Source organism: Netta rufina (assembly GCF_964035555.1).
Source record: "Netta rufina genome assembly, chromosome: 30".
In the NCBI taxonomy this organism is placed as follows: Eukaryota; Metazoa; Chordata; class Aves; order Anseriformes; family Anatidae; genus Netta; species Netta rufina.
Window position 1 is genome coordinate 1,923,442 of NC_140154.1, and position 18,122 is coordinate 1,941,563.

At 69.9% G+C, this 18,122-nt stretch overlaps 2 protein-coding genes across 2 annotated transcripts; both read right to left on the bottom strand.

Moving 5' to 3' along the window:
* Positions 1-497: 497 nt before the first annotated feature.
* On the bottom strand, positions 498-3,803 carry MCRS1 (microspherule protein 1). The gene is made up of 14 exons (XM_084303731.1): positions 3,732-3,803; positions 3,083-3,212; positions 2,832-2,970; positions 2,593-2,751; positions 2,384-2,493; positions 2,175-2,283; positions 1,923-2,061; positions 1,752-1,827; positions 1,622-1,650; positions 1,373-1,465; positions 1,184-1,266; positions 991-1,078; positions 785-912; positions 498-700 (listed from the first exon to the last, which is right to left on the bottom strand). The coding sequence occupies exons 2-14, from the start codon at positions 3,190-3,192 to the stop codon at positions 614-616; spliced, it is 1,350 nt and encodes a 449-aa protein (XP_084159857.1). The 5' UTR covers positions 3,193-3,212; positions 3,732-3,803; the 3' UTR covers positions 498-613.
* Positions 3,804-4,313: 510 nt separating this feature from the next.
* ITGA7 (integrin subunit alpha 7) lies at positions 4,314-16,250 on the bottom strand (the record flags this gene model as incomplete). The annotated part of the gene is given in 27 exon segments (XM_084303708.1): positions 4,314-5,252; positions 6,210-6,335; positions 6,404-6,502; positions 6,583-6,696; positions 6,813-6,905; positions 6,983-7,159; positions 7,250-7,352; positions 7,433-7,510; positions 7,606-7,685; positions 7,773-7,856; positions 8,660-8,858; positions 8,958-9,070; positions 9,171-9,236; positions 9,238-9,363; positions 9,939-10,108; positions 10,225-10,286; positions 10,371-10,466; positions 10,909-11,036; positions 11,124-11,212; positions 11,294-11,487; positions 11,626-11,833; positions 13,071-13,190; positions 13,325-13,456; positions 13,852-14,107; positions 14,198-14,277; positions 14,376-14,503; positions 16,087-16,250. Coding segments are annotated over 27 exon segments (3,468 nt in total). The 3' UTR covers positions 4,314-5,069.
* Positions 16,251-18,122: the final 1,872 nt, after the last annotated feature.

Sequence of the window (18,122 nt, forward strand, 5' to 3'; positions counted from 1 at the left end):
CCCATGGGGCTGGCACCAATGTGAGGGGCTCCTGGCCAAAAGCTTTCCTGGTTTTTTTTGCCCCCCCGTTTCAGTGGGATGTGTGAGTGCGGTGGCACTGGGAAAGGGATGGGGGGGCCCAGAGGGGGTTGGGGGGGATCGGGAGGAACCGGGCACACACTGGGGGCTGGCGCTGCCCCCCCCGGGGCTGTAAATTCCCTTCCTGCCCTCGCCGTGCCCCCCCCCCGGGGCTGGCAAGTGGCAGGGGGGGGCTGCAGCCGCGGGATCACCCCGGTCCCTGGGAAAAGCCCCAGAGAGGGGAGCGGGGAGCCCCCTGCTGGCCTCCCCAGGGCAAGCAGCACCCCCCAGGCTGCTCCTATGCAAATATATGCAAATGAGGCAGTGGGCACCCGCGGTACCAATGGAGAGGGATAAAAATAATTGAGGGGCACCGCCCCCCCCCCCCACGGCCCAGGAGCTCGGGGTCCTGTGTCCCCACCCCAGTGACAAACGCGGGCTGGAGTAAAACATTTTATTTCTTGCAGCCTCCAACCCCTGGGGGAGGCCGGGGGGACGCCCCCCAGCGCCCTGTGTGGGGCCGGGGGGGCCGCACAGAGCAGCCCCCACCCCCTCCTCACTGCTGGGCCAGCTTGGCCGCCTCCGCCTTGATGAGCGCGATCAGGTCCTGGTTGATGAGGAAGACGAAGCGCAGGCTGGCGATCTGCAGGGGGGGAGGCAGGGGGTGAGTGAGCCCCCCCCGGGACCCCTGAGCCCCCCTGGAACCCCTGAGCCCCCCCCAGCTCACCTCCACCACCGAGTTGTTGTTGAGCTTCCACTTGTTGCCCCCCAGCACGGGCCGCCCGTCGATGTAGATGGGGCGCCGGCCCTCATTGGCGATGAAGAAATCCCCGTTGTTCTTCAGTTTGATGACCCCTGGAGGGGGGCAGCAGCACGTGAGGGGGGAGCACACCCAGAGACCCCCCCCCAAAAGCAGCCCGGCCCCGTTCCCACCTTGCTTGCGGGAGATCTTCCAGGCCGGGCCCTCCAGCGCCAGGTCCACGTCGATCTGGTTGTCCTTGGTGGCTCTGCCCAGCGTGATCTGGGGAGGGGGGAGCGAGGGGAGGCTGGGGGGTGCTCCTGGGGGCTTGGGGGGGTTTCCCCTGGGGCGGTTTCCCCTGGGGGGGGGGCTCAGCCCCGCACTCACCTCCCGGGAGCGCATGAGGTAGCGCACCATGCGGCCCCGCAGCACGGCCAGCGTCTGGCTGTCGAAGTCCGGGGAGCTCATGCCTGGGGGGAGGAGGGGGAAGATTTGGGGGGGATGGAGCAGATGGATGGAAAGACGGACAGACAGATGGATGGACAGACAGAAAAACCAACCGCTCCCAGCTCTCACCTGTGATGCTGTCGACCAGCACCTGCCACTTGTGCAGCTCCTGCTCCAGCTGCCGGATCTCCCGCTTCTGGCGCCGGTCGGCCACGGTCAGCTCTGGGGAGAGAGGGAGAAGGGAGTTGGGGGGGGGCACCTGACCCCCACCGACCCCCCCAGACCTCCCCATGCTGATTTGGGCCCCCCCCATGCCCCCCCCCAACTAATTTGGGCCACCCAGACCCGGCAGCATGGCCAGGAGCAGGCTGCACTCACCGTGCTCCAGCACCTCATCCCGCACATCCCTGCGGAAAAGAAGAGGCAGGATCAGACAGGGCCCCCCCCCAGCACCCCTGCACCCCCCCCAGCACCCTCCTCTGCCCCCCAGGCCCTCCCCAAACCTCACTTCAGCTTGCTGTCATCCAGCATGTCCTCAGCGTCCGAGAAGTTGAGCACTTGGTCCCCTTTGGGCAGCGGCTGTACTGGAAGGCGCAGGAGGGGAGGGAGTAGAGGGGTTTTTTCGGGGTGTGGGGCACGGGGGGGACACACGGGGCACGGGGGGGGACGTGGGGCTCACCGGTCTGGTCATCCAGCAGGTAGTACTGCTTCATGAGCTGCCAGTGCAGCTGCAGGGCCTTGGCCGTCCGCGAGGGGTAGAAGACGTCGGGGTGCTTGTGGAGGAGCTCCTGGAAGGTGTCGAGCGTGGGCTGGCTGCTCTGCGGGGGGGACAAGGGACACGTGGCACCGAGGACGCCCCTCAAAGAGGGGGAGATGCCAGCCTGGAGCCCCCCCAGCCCATAAGAAACCCCCCAGCCCTGCCGTCTCTTACCGATCCCACCTTGTTCAGCAGCTGCTCCTCGGCTTTGCTGAACAGCACCTTGCTCTGGATGGCGGCGATGGCCTCGGGGTGAAGCTGCCGCATGGCCTGGCAAGCCAGCCTTGGGGGGGGGCGTGGGGGGCACAGAGTGAGAGCCCCTGCGGCCCCCGCTGCCCCCCCAAGGGGTGGCGCTGCCCCCCCAGGCCCGGCCCCGTGCTCACTTGGAGATGATGGGGTCGTAGAGCAGCGCGTACCAGCGCTCCTGGATCTCTCGCAGGTTGAAGCGGCAGCTGAACTTCACGCCCAAGTGCACCGAGGTGAGGTCGTTGGTCTGGGAAAGCCCCCGGGTGAGGGCACGGCTCCGCCGGGGGCTGCAGAACCCCCCCACACACCCCCTCCAGGACCCCAGGGAGAGAGCCGGGGCTGTTACCTGCAGCACGGCGTTGATGAGCAGGAGGTCATCGGCAGGTTTCCAGCGGCCCAGGTCCTTCGTCACCTGCAGGGGCTGCTTGCTCTTCTTCATCCGCTTGGCGAGGCCGGGGGTCGGGACGGGGCTGGGCGCCACGGGGGCGGACACGGACTTGGAGACCTGGGCGGGCAGCGAGGGGCGTTGGGGGTCTCTCCACACACCCCCAGGTGCCCCGAAACACCCCCCCGCTGCTTCCTCACCTTCTTCTTCTCGCTGGAGGAGGGCTCACTGCCCGAGCAGCGCCCCGGCTCCACGCCGCCGGCGCCCTTGGCCCGGCTGGAGGACTTGGCCAGGCTGCTCTCTACCAGCTCATCGTCGAATTTCTTCCTCTTGATGAACCTGGAGGGCACAAGGCGGCTCTGGCCCTGCCACCCCCTCCCTTTCCCGGGGCTGGATCCAGCCCCGTGCCCCCCTGACACCCCCCCAGCCCCCCAGTACCCCGGTACCGTACCGTGAGGAGCTGCGGCGCTTTGGGATGGCGCCCGAGGCCTGGGCCAAGCCCCGTTTCTGCCCCGCCAGCGACTCCTCGTCCTCGGAGCGGCTCGCAGCGCCCGACGCCATCAGGTCGGGGGACAGCACCTCTGGGGGGGGGCAGGGGGAGACGGTCCGCGGCTGGAACCGGGAACCGGACCGGGGGGGAACCGGGGGGGGAGCTCGGAGGGGCTCGGACCCGTTACAGGGGCTGGGGAGGGACCGGGGGAGACTGGGGAGGGGACAGGAGGTCGGGGGGGTGCCGGGGGTGGATCGGGGGGGTGGGGGAGGACACGGGAGGGGCCGGGGGGGGGGCGGGGAACCGGGGGGGTGCCGGGGGGACCGGAGGAAACCGGGGAGGTCCCGGGGGGAGCTCGGAGGGGCTCGGACCCGTTACAGGGGCCGGGAAGGGACCGGGGGGGGACACGCGAGGTCCTGAAGGGGGGGCGGGGGGGTCCTGAGGGGAACCGGAGAGGTCCCGGGGAGCACCGGAGGGAACCGGAGGGGACCGGGGGATCCTGGGGGGGCCAAGCGGGGTCCCGGGGGGATCCCGAGGGGATGAGGGGGTGCGAAGGGCACGGGGGGGCACCCGCGGGACCCCTCGGGCCACGGCCCGGCCCCGCTCTCACCATCCCCGGGAGCGGCGGCGGCGCCGCGACGGCCTCGGCCTGGGCGCCTCCATGGACGGGCCGCTTCCGGGTGGCGGCGGAAGCGGTTCTGACGTCAGCCCAAAGGCCGCGCGTGTCGCCAGCCCGGCGCCATCTTGGGTCAGGGCGCCGCCATCTTGCTTGAGGGCAGGGCCGCGCCCCTGCTTTCCCCGAGGCGCTGTTGCCGATGGGGCCGACCGGGGGGGACGGGAAGAGGCCCGGGGACAAGGGCACAGGGCCCCCGGTGTCCCCACAATGAGGGCTCCGCGCGGCCCCGGCAGAGGAAACGGCCGCACCCATCATGGCCGCTCCCAGAGCCCGCCGCCACACCCATCATGGCGGCGCCCACCCGGGCCGCTCCCCCGCCACACCCATCATGGCGGCGCCCACCAGAGCCACCCCCAACATGGCGGCGCTGCCCCCCCCCCCCGCCCCCCCCGCGCCGCAGCCCGGGACCCCCCCGGCCGCCCCCCCGCTCCCCGCTGGGACCTGGGACCCCCGAACCCCGTCGGGGGGACCCGGGGGGGGCTCGAAGGGACGACACGGGGCGGGGTCGGGGGGGGCTGCTCCGTTTATTGGGTGGCACCGGGCGACGCTGGGCGCTGGGCAGGCCCCGAGGGCAGGGGCGGCCTCGTAGGAGGGGGCGCTGAGGGGTCCGGCTGGGCCCAGGGGGCTGAGGGGTCCTGGGGAGGAGGCAGCCCCTTGGGGACACGCCAGCCCTTGGGGACACGCCATCCCTTGGGGACAAGCTATTCCTTGGGGACACGCCAGCCCCCTGGGGATGAGCCATCCCTTGGGGACAAGCCAACCCTCTGGGGACAAGTTATTCCTCTGGGGACACGCCAGCCCCTTGGGGACAAGCCAGCCTTTTGGGGACAAGCCAACCCTCTGGGATAAGCCAACCCCCTGGGGACATGCCAGCCCTTTGGGGATGAGCCATCCTTCTGGGGACACACCATCCCCCTGGGATAAGCCAACCCTCTGGTGACAAGCCAGCCCCCTGGGGACGAGCCATCCCCTAGGGACAAGCCAGCCCCTCACAGGATGGGGCCATCCCTGTAGGGCCGAGCTGTCCCCCTGGGGACAATCCATCCCCTTGGGGACAAGAGACAGCCTACAGCGGAGCCGTCCCCGGGGGCCCTGTCCCACTGTGAGCAGTTCTGGGTGTGCCTGGCCGAGGCAGGCGAGCGCTGGCACACACACACACACACACACGTGTCCCCACGTGTTGCCAGAGGGTCCTTCCCTGGGGCACGGCCAGCAGGGCCGAGGGGGGTCTCCGTGTCCCGCGTCCCCCCGCTGGGGTCGGCAGCCCCAGGGCTACGCCGAGCTGGGGGTGACGTGCCCGTCGCTGGCCTCGCTCCAGTTCACAGCCCACTCCTTCCTCTGGATGGTGCCCATCTTCTCCTCGCGGTACTGCTGCCGCTCCTCCCGCGGGATCTTGACGGCGTGGTACTGCGGCACGGCCGGCGGCGCGTAGCGTGCCCGGCGGAAGAAACCGAGCTGCGGGGAGCACGGGGTCAGCCCCAGGGGGGCTGGGGGCAGCCTCGGGGGGCTCAGCCCCACCGGGCAGCACGGGCAGGCAGGCGGGATCGGGTCCAGCTCCACATTCTCACAGCTCTGTGCTTCCCCCAGATGTCACCACGGGGGCATGCACGTTGCAGCGGCGCTGCAAACCCTCGCACGTCTGCGTGCCAGCGTGGCACGGCCTGGCTCAGCACTGCAAACCCTGGCACGGCCATGCACCAGCAGCACCGCAGGCTCCTGCCCTGCCACCCTGCCGCTGCAAACCTTCATTTGGTGCTGCAAACCCTGGCACAGCCACACGCCAGCCCTGCAAATCCTCGCACACTCGTGCACCAGCACAGCAAACCTTGGCACAACCACGCACCAGCACTGCAAACCCTCGCTCCCTGCTGCCCTGACACCGCAAACCCTCTTTCTGCCCGCCCCACTGCTTCAAACCCTCGCACAGCTGCATGCAGACACCGCAAGCCCTCATCCCTCCGCCTGGGCACACTGCACTCCTTCGCACACCCGTGCAGGGGGGGCTGTGTGCCCGTGCGCACCCGTGCTGGCTGCTGCCGGCCCGGGGAGCCGGCCCCGCGTTACCGCTGGCCCTCCAGAGCCTGCTTGTCCGCCTCGGAGGGCTGCAGCCTCCGGCGGGCCCGGTAATAATTAGTGGTGTAGCGGGAGGTTTGGCTGCTCCGCTTGAAGAAGCCGCACTGGGGAGGAAGTGAGAAGGTGAGGCTGGGCACGGCACAGCACGGCACTGGGCATGGCATGGTGTGGCACAGCAGTGCCCTGACACCACGGCACAGCATGGCACGGCGTAGCAGTGGCCCAGCAGCACGGTGTGGCATGACACAGTACCAGTAGCATGGCACAGCACCCTCGGGGCACCCCGTGCCACAGGGAGGGGACACGTCCTGCCGCAGGGACCCCGTCCCCCTCGCTCACCTTCCAGAGGATGAAGACCAGCAGGGCCAGGACGAGGATGCCGGCCAGCACGGCCAGGAGGATGACCCACCAGGGCACGCCACCGGCCACCGCCACACCGGGGTCCAGGTAGATGGTGACGGGGATCTGGGGACGGCAGCGTGGGTCAGGGGGTGGCGGGGAGGGCGCCGGGTGCCGGGGGCGTGGGGTCAGACCTGCGTGGAGGCGTCCTTCAGCACCAGGTTCTTGATGGAGGAGGTCACCGAGACGCTGGCGCGCACAATCAGCTCCACCGAGGTGACGGCCAGGAACTCCTGCAGTGGGGGCACCACGGGACAGGGCTTGTCCTTGTCCCCATCCCCGTCCCCGTCCCCTGTCCCCGTTCCCTTTTTACCTCCAGGAAGGTGCTGTTCCAGAGCCGCCCGCGGGCGGTGAGCACGGCGGCGCGCTCGAAGCTGTGCAGCGGGCAGCGGAACGCCAGGCAGCGCGCGGTGCCCTGGGCACAGTCCTGGGGGGACACGGGGGGGGTCACAGCGTGGCCGCGCACCCCGGGACCACCCCAGGACTAGGAGCACCCCATAAACATGAGCACCCCGATAGCAGGAGCACCCCAGCCCCGCTCACCAGCGTCACGTTCTTTTTCCTTTCTGCGGGCGCTGGCACCCGCCAGGACCCCGCGGCGGGCGCTTCGGCGAGCTCAGTGTCCCCTGGCGGCTCCTGGGGGACAAAGGGCTGGCATGGAGAGGGGACAGCCCCCCCTGCGCCCACCGTCCCACTCCAGCCCACCGCCCTACCAGGGCCAGCAGCAGCGGGTTGGCAGCGGGGCTGCAGGACGCCCGCGGCCCCGGCGCCGCCGCCAGCTCCAGCTGCAGCGGGTACAGCAGCCACTTCCCATTGCTGATCTCGTGGGGCCACTGCAGCGTGAGGAAGGCCGAGCCCAGCGTCTTCAGCGACTGGCCCCGGTTGGAGACCTGCAGGGGATGGGGTGTGAATGGGAGCCGGGGGGGGGGGGGGGGTCGGGGGGCACGGCTGAAACCCACCCCAAAGCCCCCCAGACTCACCGTCACCTCGAAGCGCACGGCGCTGCCCACTTGGCTCTCCCGCCGCACCGCGCTCTCGCCCCGCACCACCCCGCCAAAAAAGAGCCGGGGGGGCACGGCCACGCTGCGGGGACACAGTGGGGGGGGTCAGGGGGATGTGGAATGGAGGGGGGGGGGCCCGGCCCCCACCCCGCTGCCACTCACCCCGTCACCGAGAGAGGCAGCTCGATGACCACGCGCGCCCGAGCCACCACCGGCTCCAGCCCCGGCTGTTCGCTGATCCTGGGGAAATTATGGGGGTCGTGGGGGGGGGGGGCATCGCTCTGAGCCCCCCCCCCATGCCACCTGCGGAGCCCCCGTCACCCTCCCCAGCTCACGTGGACAGGGCCAGCTCCACCGCCAGGTCCGTGGTCTGGAGGGTGATGCCCAGGGTGCTGAGGATGAGGTAGAAACGCACCTGGGGGCACAGGGCGAGGGTTGGGGCCGGGGGTCCCAGGGGGGGTTGTTGGGGGGGTGGGGGGGGGGCTCAGGGAGCTGAACTCACCTGGGCTCCGCGTTTCAGGGGGTTCCCCAGCTCGCACTCCACCTGCGAGCCGTTCTGGTTGGCGAGGCAAACCACCGGCTTGTCCTGGGGGCAGAGAGCGGGGACCTGCTGCGGGCACTCCCCACCCCCAAACCCCCGGAACCAAACCACCCCAAACCCCAGCACCTCTGGGACCAGCCCCATCCCAAACCCCAGCACCTCTGGGACCAGACCCATCCCAAACCCCAGCATCCCCAAGGACCAGCCCCATCCCAAACCCCAGAAACTCTGAGACCAGCCCCATCCCAAACCCCAACGCCTTTGGGACCAGCCCCGTCCCAAACCCTAACACCTTTGGGACCAGTCCTGTCCCAAACACCAGCATCCCCAAGGACCAGACCCATCCAAAACCCCAACACCTCTAGGACCAGCCCCGTCCCAAACCCCAGAACCTCTGGGACTGGCCCCATCCCAAACCCCAGCATCCCCCAGTACCCTCCCTGTCCCAAACCTCAGCACCTCTGGGACCAGCCCCATCCCAAACCCCAGCATCCCCAAGGACCAGACCCATCTGAAACCCCAACACCTCTGGGACCAGCACCATCCCAAACCCCAGCACCTCTAGGACCAGCCCTGTCCCAAACCCCAACACTTCTGGGACCAGCCCCATCCCAAACCCCAACACCTTTGAGACCAGCCCCATCCCAAACCCCAGCATCCCCCAGTACCCTCCCTGTCCCAAACCCCAGCCCCCCAACACCCCCCCCGCATCCATCCCCATCCCACCCCCTCAGCACCCTCAGGCCCATCCCCATCCCTCTGCACCCCTGCGCCCCCCAGGTCCGTCCCCACGGCTCCGCACCCCCAAAGCCCCCCTCCCTCGCCCCCCCACCCATCCCCTGCCGCACCGAGGGTGCCCGGCCGTCATAGGGGCGCACGGCGGAGTAGGGCAGCTCCTCGGGGAAGGTGGCGGTGAGCACGGCCTCGTGGGCATCGTCCCCGTCCCGCTGCGGCTCCGCGGGGTCCGAGGGCAGGTTGGTGACGTGGATCTCCAGGGCCACGTCCTTCTGGTCGCTCATGGCAAAGATGGCAGTGCCGTCCTCACCCCTGCGGGGGGGTTGGGGGGACAACAGCCCCAGTGAGCCCCCGCCGGGCGTCCCCTCCACCCCATGGGGTGAGGATGTGTGGGGTGAGGGGGCCACCCACCTGGGCAGGGGCACGAAATCGGCGTCCCCCAGGCGGGCGCAGAACTGGAAGTGCAGCTGCAGGTTGCTCTGGCAGATTTTGTCGTCCCCGCAGCCTTGCTTCAGAAAGTGAACCTGGGGGGGGGACAGGGGACACACACAGCAGGCTCGGGGACACCTCGAGGGTGGCAGAACCCCCCCCCCAAAGCTGGCCCCGAGCGGGACGGCTCCTCACCTCGGTGCGCTGGCTGCTGGGCTGCTGGGGGCTGAGCACGGGGGACAGGGGGGGCAGGGCGGCCCCCCGGCTGTGCCGCGTCGCCCCCCCGGTTGTGCCGTGTTGCCCCCCGGTTGTGCCATGCCGCCCCGGCCCCCTGGATGCCGTAGGCGAGGGTGACGGCGATGGGGCGCAGCTTGTCACGGATACTGTCCTGGGGACAGCAAGGGAGAGGGTGAGGGAGAGGGGGGACACGGGATGGGGACTGGGGGGGACAGGGATGGGGATGGGCTGGGAACAGGGATGGGGATGGGACAGGGATGGGACAGGGATGGGAAAAGGACGGGACAGGGACAAGGATAGGGACAGGGATGGCACAGGGATGGAACAGGGATGAGGATGGAACAAGGATGGCACAGGGATGAGGATGGGCTGGGGACAGGGATGGGGACAGGGATAGGACAGGGATGGGGATGGGATGGGGACAGGGATGAGGATGAGATGGGGATGGCACAGGCGTGGGAACGGGGACAGGGATGGGATGGAGACAGCACAGGGATGGAACAAAGACGGGGACAGGGACATGGAAGAGGACAGGGATGGGACAGTTGGCACAGGGATGAGGACAGGGAAGGGGAAGGGACAAGGATGGGGACGGGAGTGGGATAGGGATGGAGACGGGTTTGTGAATGGGATGGATTTGGTGACGAGGATGGGGACAGGGACGGGGACAGGATGGGGATGAGGACAGGGACGGGGATGGGGACAGGGACGGGGACAGGGAGCCACCTGGAGCTGGAAGGTGGCTTTGACGCAGGCGCGGGCGTGCTGCCGGGGCAGCTCCACGGTGTCGGAGAACTGGTGCTCGGGGTCCGAGGGACGGCGGCCGAGGAAGGCGACGCGGGGGGCATGGCCCAGCCGCCGCCGCTCCGTGTCGGCGTCGAACACGTACTCCAGCACTGGGGGCGGAGGGACGGGGCCGTGCTGGGGTCCCCATCACCCCACGGGGGTCCCATCCCCTCTCTGGGGGACACACAGCCCCCCGGGACCCCCCCAGCCACCCGTCCCCACTCACCGAGGCGGGGGCTGTAGCTGGCCGGGCTGGCCGTGTAGCTGAAGCAGGCTCGGACGTCCACGCTATAGGGCCGTGGGGCAGAAGTGGGGTGAGACGGGGGGGCCCCAAAACCCCCCTCGCCCCCTCCCCGGCCACGTGGCACCCACCAGACGCCCTCCTGGTGCTGGCAGTTGCTCTGCTCCAGGTCGATGTTGGGGGGAACCAGGGAGATGTTCCTGGAGACGTGCACCACGGGGCGAGCCCTGCGGGGTGGGGGGAGCACGGTGGTGTCGGGATGGGACCCACCGGGGGCACCCCCACCGTGAGCAGCCCCTGCACGGGACCCCCCGGCTGTGCCGAGGGATGGGGGGAGCCTGAGGTGGGGGCATGGGGGGAGCTGGGGAGGGGGGATGATGCTGTGGGTTAGGGGATGAGCAGGGATGGGGGATGCTTGGGGTTAGGGGATCCTTGGGGTTAGGGGATGTGCATAGATGGGGGATGCTCAGGGTTACGGGGTCCTTGGGATCCGGGGATGCTCAGGGTTAGGGGATACTTGGGGTTAGGAGACAGATTTATGAGATGATCAGGATCAGGGGTTGCTCAGGGACAGGGAATGCTCTGGGATAGGGGCTGTTTGGGATCAGGGGCTGCTTGGGGATTTGGGTGCCCTGTTTGGGGCTGGGGGTGCCCGTGGCAGGCACTCACCTGTACAGCACCACGGTGTCAGACAGGGAGCCCACGAGCAGGTCGGGGTAGAGGTTCCCGTCCACATCCAGCCCCCCCGAGAGCGCGTACCCGAAGGCCGTCACCCCCACGCCCTCCCCATCCAGGACCTGGGGACAAGGATGGCTGTGAGGCTGGGAACTGGCAGCGGGGGGCACTGGGGAACTTCCCCCCCCCCTCTGACCCCAATCCCTCACCTGCGCCGGCTTGGCCACGATGCCCAAGTTGCTGCCGTGATAGATGTAAACTTTGCCAGCGCCATCAAAGGGGGCTCCCACGGCCAGATCTGGGGGGGAAGAAGCGGTGAGGGGGGGGGATGCAGCAGCACCGGGGGACCCTAGAGCCCCCCCCCCGAAGCGCCCCTCACCCTCGAAGCCGTCCTGGTTGAGGTCCCCGGCAGCGCCCAGGGCGATGCCGAACATGGAGCCGCGGGTGCCGTTGAGGCGCAGGGGGGCGGCGGCGTCCCAGTGCCCCGCCGGGTTGATGTAGACGTAGGCGGCCCCCCCGATCTCCTCCTTGCGCTCGAAGAAGTGGGGGGCCCCCACCACCAGGTCCATCCAGCTGCGGGCACGGCCACCGCGTCACCCCATTCTTGGGGCCACCGCGCACGGCGGCACCGCGGATCCCCGGCACCGCGGGCACCGTGGGCACCGTGGCTGCCCCCCACCCCTTTAGTGCCCCCCCCCCCGCCAGCCTCACCCATCGCTGTTGAGGTCCAGCACGGCCAGGGCGTAACCGAAGGCGGAGGTGAGCTGCTCCCCCCGCAGCACGGCCTCGGGCACCAGGCGCTGGGCGCTGTCGCGGCGCAGGATGAGCACGGCGCCCGTGTGGTTGGCGCGGGGGGCGCCGCTCACGAAGCTCAGCTCCTGCCGCCGCGTCAGGCCCGCGCCCGAATCCACCGAGAAACCTGCGGGTGGGGGCGTTTTTGTGTTCTTTTTTATTATTTTTTGGGCTTGGGGGGGGTTGATTTGTACCCGGCCCCCATCGCCGTGCCCCGCCCGGTGCCCTCCGTCCGTCTCCGTCTCTCTCTCTCTGCTCGGCTCCCCTGCGTGGCTGGGGGCTCTGGTGCTTTGGGGTGGGGGGCACGGGGATGGGGATGGGGTTTGAGGGGGGGGTCCTGCTCGGCTCGTGCCTCAGTTTCCCTGCTCTGTGCTCCATATAGTCTGTACTTAGGGGGGGTGGCAGAGGTGGGGGGTCCTGGGTCCTCTTCCATGGTGAAGATGGTGAGGGGGGGGTGAGGACCAGCCCCCTCCCTTCCCCGCATGGCCAGAAGGGAAGATTTTGGGGAGAGAAAGGAAGATTTTGGGGGCAGAGCAGCAAGACCTGGAGCGCCCAGATCTCCCTCCCCAGCGGATGCAGAGCCCCCAGGGCCTTGGGGACCCCCCCACCCCCAGCCCCATGCAGCAGTGGCAGCACCCGACCCCCCCCCAGCAGCACAGCCCAGCCCATGCCCAGCCCCACCCCAGCCCTGCCACAGCCCCCCCAGCCCCCAGGCACCCAGCAGGATGCAGCCCCCATGCACCCCCCATGCACCCCCCCCCCATGCAGAAACATCACCGGAGGGAAAAGCACAAGGACCTGGGGTGCGGGGGGGCCACGCCAGGCTCAGCACTCAGTTGGGACCCCCTGGAATCCCCCCCCACACCCAGTGTCCCCCCCCTCAAGCCTGGCGGTGCCCCCACCACAACCCCACCACAGCGACAGGACACACGGCCACAGTCAGGGCACGGGGATGGGAGGGAGCTGGGGGGGGGCACAGGCACCGCACGGACCCAAAAGGGTCCCGGGGGCTCTGGGGGGGGTGGCACAGAGCAGGGGGGCAGGTCACAGCCACGCGTGTGCAGGGTTGGGTGTGCAAGGGGCTGTGTGTGCACGCCTGGGTGTGCGGGGGGGGGGGGTGCAAGAGGCAGGGGGGGTGCAAAGCGAGCTGGGTGCGTGCACACACGTGTGTCTGCGTGTGTCTGCGTGTGTCTGCGTGTGCCCAGAGGCTGCAGCAGCTCCGCTCTCCTCTGCTCTGCACAGACACGAAGGGGGGGGGGACACCGACACGACACGGCTCCGGGGGGGTGGCACACGGGGAGGAAGGGGGGGGGTGGCTCCAAAGGGGGGTGGCACACGGGGCCGCGGCGGCGCCGCGTACGAACCCAAGTAGCTATTCTGGGGCACGTCGCCGGCCGCGCCGGGCACCTTCTCGTTGGGGTCGGGGCTTTTGTAGACCAGCTGGTCGGGGTCTGAGCTATCAACGTTTGTCACAAACAACAAACCTGCGCCCGGCGGGCCGAGAGAGAAAGAGAGGAGGGGGTCAGGGAGGGCGCCGGGGTCGGGGCAGGCTGGAGCCGGGCTGGGGGGGAGGACCGGGGGGCTCCCCACGCCGCGCCGGGCTCCGCCGTGCCCGTACCCAGGTAGCTGTTGGCGGGCACGGGGATGAGCGAGGGGTCCTGGTCCTTCTCGCCCCCCGCTTCGTAGGGGCCGTCGTCGTAGCGCAGCGGGTCGAGGGAGCTCTGGTTAAGCAGCTCCACGCGCAGGTTCCCTGCCAAACCGAGGAGGGGTCAGAGGGGCTGGGGGACCCTCCCGGGGGGGGGGACCCTCCCGGGGACCGTCCTGCTGTGCCGGGGACAAGAGGGGCGCTGGAGATGTCGGCTGCCCCGAGGCGCTGCGAACACGGGGGGGGGATCCTGTCCCCATGGGGCATCCCAAAGCACGGGCACGCGGCCATGCACCCGCAGCCGTGCGCACGCACACGGCTCCATGGCTCACCCAGCACCCACACGTGCACCCCACACACACGCGTGTGCACCCACAGCGCACACACGCTCACCAGCACGTGTGTGCAAACCCAACCCACGTGGACACGCACCCGGCTCGCGCCCACCGCTGCGCTCACACCCACCCGCACACCCCCCCCGGACGCCTGCCCACGCTCACCCTTCCAGTTGTAGGTGCCGGGGGCCCCGAAGAGGATGTAGTGCTGGTCGGGGCTGAAGGCGGCGGCCAGGCCCTGCTGGCAGAAGCCGAAGCGGTCGTGGCCCTGCGGCCGCCCCTCGCAGAACTTCCACTCGCCGCCGTCCAGCTCGTCGCGCACCCGCAGGTCCTGGCTCAGCACGAAGCAGCGCCCGATCACGTCCCGCGTCTCCAGGGGCTGCCGCACCCGGTTCCGCGCCTCGTACAGGTGGGCGCAGGTCTGCGAGCAGGGGGGGGCGTCAGGAGGCACCCCCGACACCTCTCTGCTCCCCACCAGTGTCCCCCCTGTCCCCCACCGCCGGGTGCTCACCACGATCTTGCCGCCGGCGCCCTGGCTCTTCACGCTCACCCCCAGCCACTGGTTCTCTTTGCTCTCTCTCTGCAGGTCAACTGGGAGGGTTTGGGGTGGGGGGGCAGCGTCAGCACCGTCATCCCCGTCCCCCCCCATCCCCTCTGCCCCCTGCGTGGGGGGGGGCCGAGCACCTCACCTCCCTCGTCGATGGGCACCCGCCAGCAGTCGGAGAGCTCGGGGGTCAGCGGGCAGGCGAAGAGCCCCCCGGTGCGGTTGGCGGCTTGGCTGGGCAGCGCCGGCGCCAGGGGGGCCCCCACCAGCAGCCTGCGGGGACGGGGAGCCCCCCGTCAGGGCACGGGTGTGTGGATATGTGCCCCCCCCCCCCCTCCCAGCACTGCCAGCTTTGCACGCTCGCCCCCCCCCAAGCCCCCCTCGCCGCGGCCCCCTGCCCGCCACCCCCGCGCAGCTGTCCCTGCGCTCCCACCCCGATTTCACGGCTGCAGGCACCGCGTGTGCCCAGCTCGGTGCCACGGCCCCAGCACGGCTCTTCCCAGGCCTTGGAGCACCCCGGACCCCGCTGGTCCCATCCCCCTGACCCCCCCCAGCCCTCCCAGGTCCTTTGGGGAGGGGTCTCAGCCCCGTCCCGCTGTGTCCTGAGGAGCGCGGAGGTGGCGGCTCCCCTGTGACCGTGGGGCACCCCCCCGGCCTGTCCCCAGGGGATGGTGGCCTCAAGACACAAAGGAGCCCCGGGAGGGGACGGAGAGGCAGAGCTGGTAAAAATAAACTGGAATTCACTCAAAATAACTCGGCAGCAACATGCCCAAAAAAGGAGGGAGCCAGGAGCATGCACGGGCGCGTCCCCCCAACCCGGGCAGTGCCCGGTGTGCCCGGGCCAAGGCTCCAAGTAAGGAGCTCGGGGCTGAGGCTGCCCCCGGAGATGCTGGGGCTGGGAGGACCGGAGGGGACGAGCGGGGGGGACACTGGTGCCGGTGGCATGGCCAGTGCCGTGCCCGTGCTGTGCCCAGTGCCTGGTACCATGCCCAGTGCCCGGTGCCATGCCCTGTGCCATGCATAGTGCCGTGCCCGTGCTGTGCCCAGTGCCATGCCCAGTTCCCGGTGCCGGTGCTCTGTGCCCGGTTCCCAGTGCCATGCCCGGTTCCCAGTGCTGGTGCCATGCCCAGTTCCCAGTGCTGTGCCCAGTGCCCAGCTCCCGGTGCTGTGCCTGGCACCCAGTGCCGGTGTCATGCCCGGTTCCCAGTGCCATGCCCGGTTCCCAGTGCCATGCCCAGTTCCCGGTGCCGTTCCCGGTTCCCGGTGCCGTTCCCAGTTCCCGGTGCTGGTGCCGTGCCCGGTTCCCGGTGCCGCGGAGCACCGCACGATGCCAGCAGCTCTACAAGCACCTGCCGGGAGCTCGGTCACCGGGCAGGGCGCACCGAGGGCCCGGCGGCGCCAGGAATGTCGAGAGGGCGGCAGCGGGGGCCGGGCGGCTCCCACCGGCGCCACCGCGCTGGCGCCACCGGCCCCGACCGGGGGCGCACCGGGCGAGGGGTGGGGGGACAGCGGGACACCCAGTGGGGCTGCGGGACCCCCGGGGCTCCCCCCGCTCGGCTCCTCGCCTTCGTGCCCCCCCCCGGGGCCGGCGGCTCCCCTGGCACGCGGGTGGGCGTCCGGCGGCTCGGCACCCAGCGGGGCGCGGAGGCGGCGGGGACGGGGCTGGGGCTGGAGGGGGGGGTCCGGCGGCGGAACGCGCGTGTCCCCCCCACCCCATCCACCCCCCCCAGCACCCCGGGGCTCCCTCCCAGCACCGCGCTTCCCTCCGAATGACCCCGGGGCTGCTGGAAGCGGGGATGGGGAAGGGGACCGGGGGGTCCCCGGGGCGCAACACCCCCCCCCCACCGGGCGCTCACCAGCTGGCCGGCTCGGGGCTGAGCTGCCGGTGCAGGGCCACCGAGAAACCGAAGAGGCTGCCCTTGGCGCCGTCCTTCAGCAGGGTGCTGCCCGCGTCCAGGTTGAAGGCGGCGCTGCCCAGCAGCGCCAGGCAAAGCCAGGGCAGCCACCGCGGCCCCGCCATGGCTCCCCGCTCCCCGCCGCTCCCCGCCGCTCCCCGCCGCTCCCGTCCGTTCCTCGCCGGCCGCTCCCCGCCGCTCCGGTCCGCCCCCCGCCCCTGCGGACCCGGCTGGCGGCCAGCGCGGCCCCCGCCCCGCGGCGAGTGACAGGCAAAGAAGGGGGGGGGGGGGGGGGACACGGCACGGGGACAGGGCTGGGACAGTGCCCGGTGGCACCGGGAGAGCGCGCGGGGGACGCGCCGCGGGGATGCTGCAGCGCCGGGAGGGCGCAACGGGGCGCACCGGGGGGGGGCACAGCGCGGTGACACGGTGTGGGGACACTGCACGGGGGCACCGTGGGGACACCACACGGTGACACAGCTTGGGGACAGGGCTGGGACACTGCACGGGGAGAGCGCACGGGGACACGGCACGGGGGTGCTGCATGGGGACACGGCACCGGGACACACCGTGGGGACACCACGCGGGGACAGGGCACCGGGTCACACCGTGGGGACACCGTGGGGACACGGCATGGGGACACCCCACGGGGACACCCCACGGGGACACGCTGCCGTGACACCGCGTGGGGCTGCTGCAGTGGGCACGGAGCGGTGACACAGCACGGGGACACGGCGATGACACACCACGGTGACACAGAGCGGTGACACTGCACGGGGATGGCTCACCGGGACCCTGCACCGGGACACAGCCCCCGGCTGCATGGGGGGGGGGGGGGGGGGCTGGGACCCCCCCAGTGCAGTGCCCAGCACCCCAAATCGCCCTACACGGCACCCCCCATCGCCCAGCACCCCATATCACACCGCATGCCCCCCCCCTTTTACCCCCCACATCACAGCCTGCCCCGTTACACCGCACCCCAGCACCCCCCCACTTTGCAACCCCCCTGGGTGGGGGGCACCCCTGGGTGGGGGGCAACCCCCTCCAAGCAGGAGCAGGACCCACACAGGGGGTTTGGAAGCGGGCAGGGGGTGCGCAGCGGGTTCAGGCCCCCCGGGAGCGAGCAGCCCCGCGCCCCCGCAGCAGCCCGGGGGGGGCAGTCATATTTTCCAGCCCCGGGGGCTATTTTTAACCATCGCCGCTCCCCCCCCAGGCCCGCGGAGATGGCTGGGAGTTGGCCGGGAGTTGGCCACACTGCTCGGCCCTGCGGGAGCTGCGCTGACCTCTTCTTCCTCCTCCTCCTCCCTCCTCCTCCTCCTCGCTGCTGGCCTGGGGTGAGCTGGGAGAAGGACCCCCCCGCCCCACAACTCCTGGCTGCCGTCCAGGTCCCCCCCCTGAGCCTCCAAATCCCCCCCCCTCGATGGCCTGGCCACCGTGGGAAAGAGGAGGCCACTTCCCGGGGAGGGCAGAGAATGGGAACGGGGAATGGGAAAAGGAATGTTAATGGGAATGGGAACGGGAACAGGAATGTTAATGGGAACGGGGACGTTAATGGGAACGGGAACATTAATGGGAATGGGAACAGGAATGTTAATGGGAACGGGGACGTTAACAGGAACGGGAACATTAATGGGAATGGGAACAGGAATGTTAATGGGAATGGGAACGGGAACAGGAATTTTAATGGGAGTGGGAATGGGAACGGGAACGTTAATGGGAATGGGAATGGGAACATTAATGGGAATGGGAACGGGAACGTTAATGGGAGTGGGATTGGGAACAGGAATGTTAATGGGAGTGGGAATGGGAACGGAAACATTAATGGGAATGGGAACAGGAATGTTAGTGGGAACGGGAACGTTAATGGGAATGGGAATGTTAATGGGAACGGGAACAGGAATGTTAATGGGAGTGGGAATGGGAACATTAATGGGAATGGGAACAGGAATGGTAATGGGAATGGGAACATTAATGGGATTGGGAACAGGGCTGCTCTG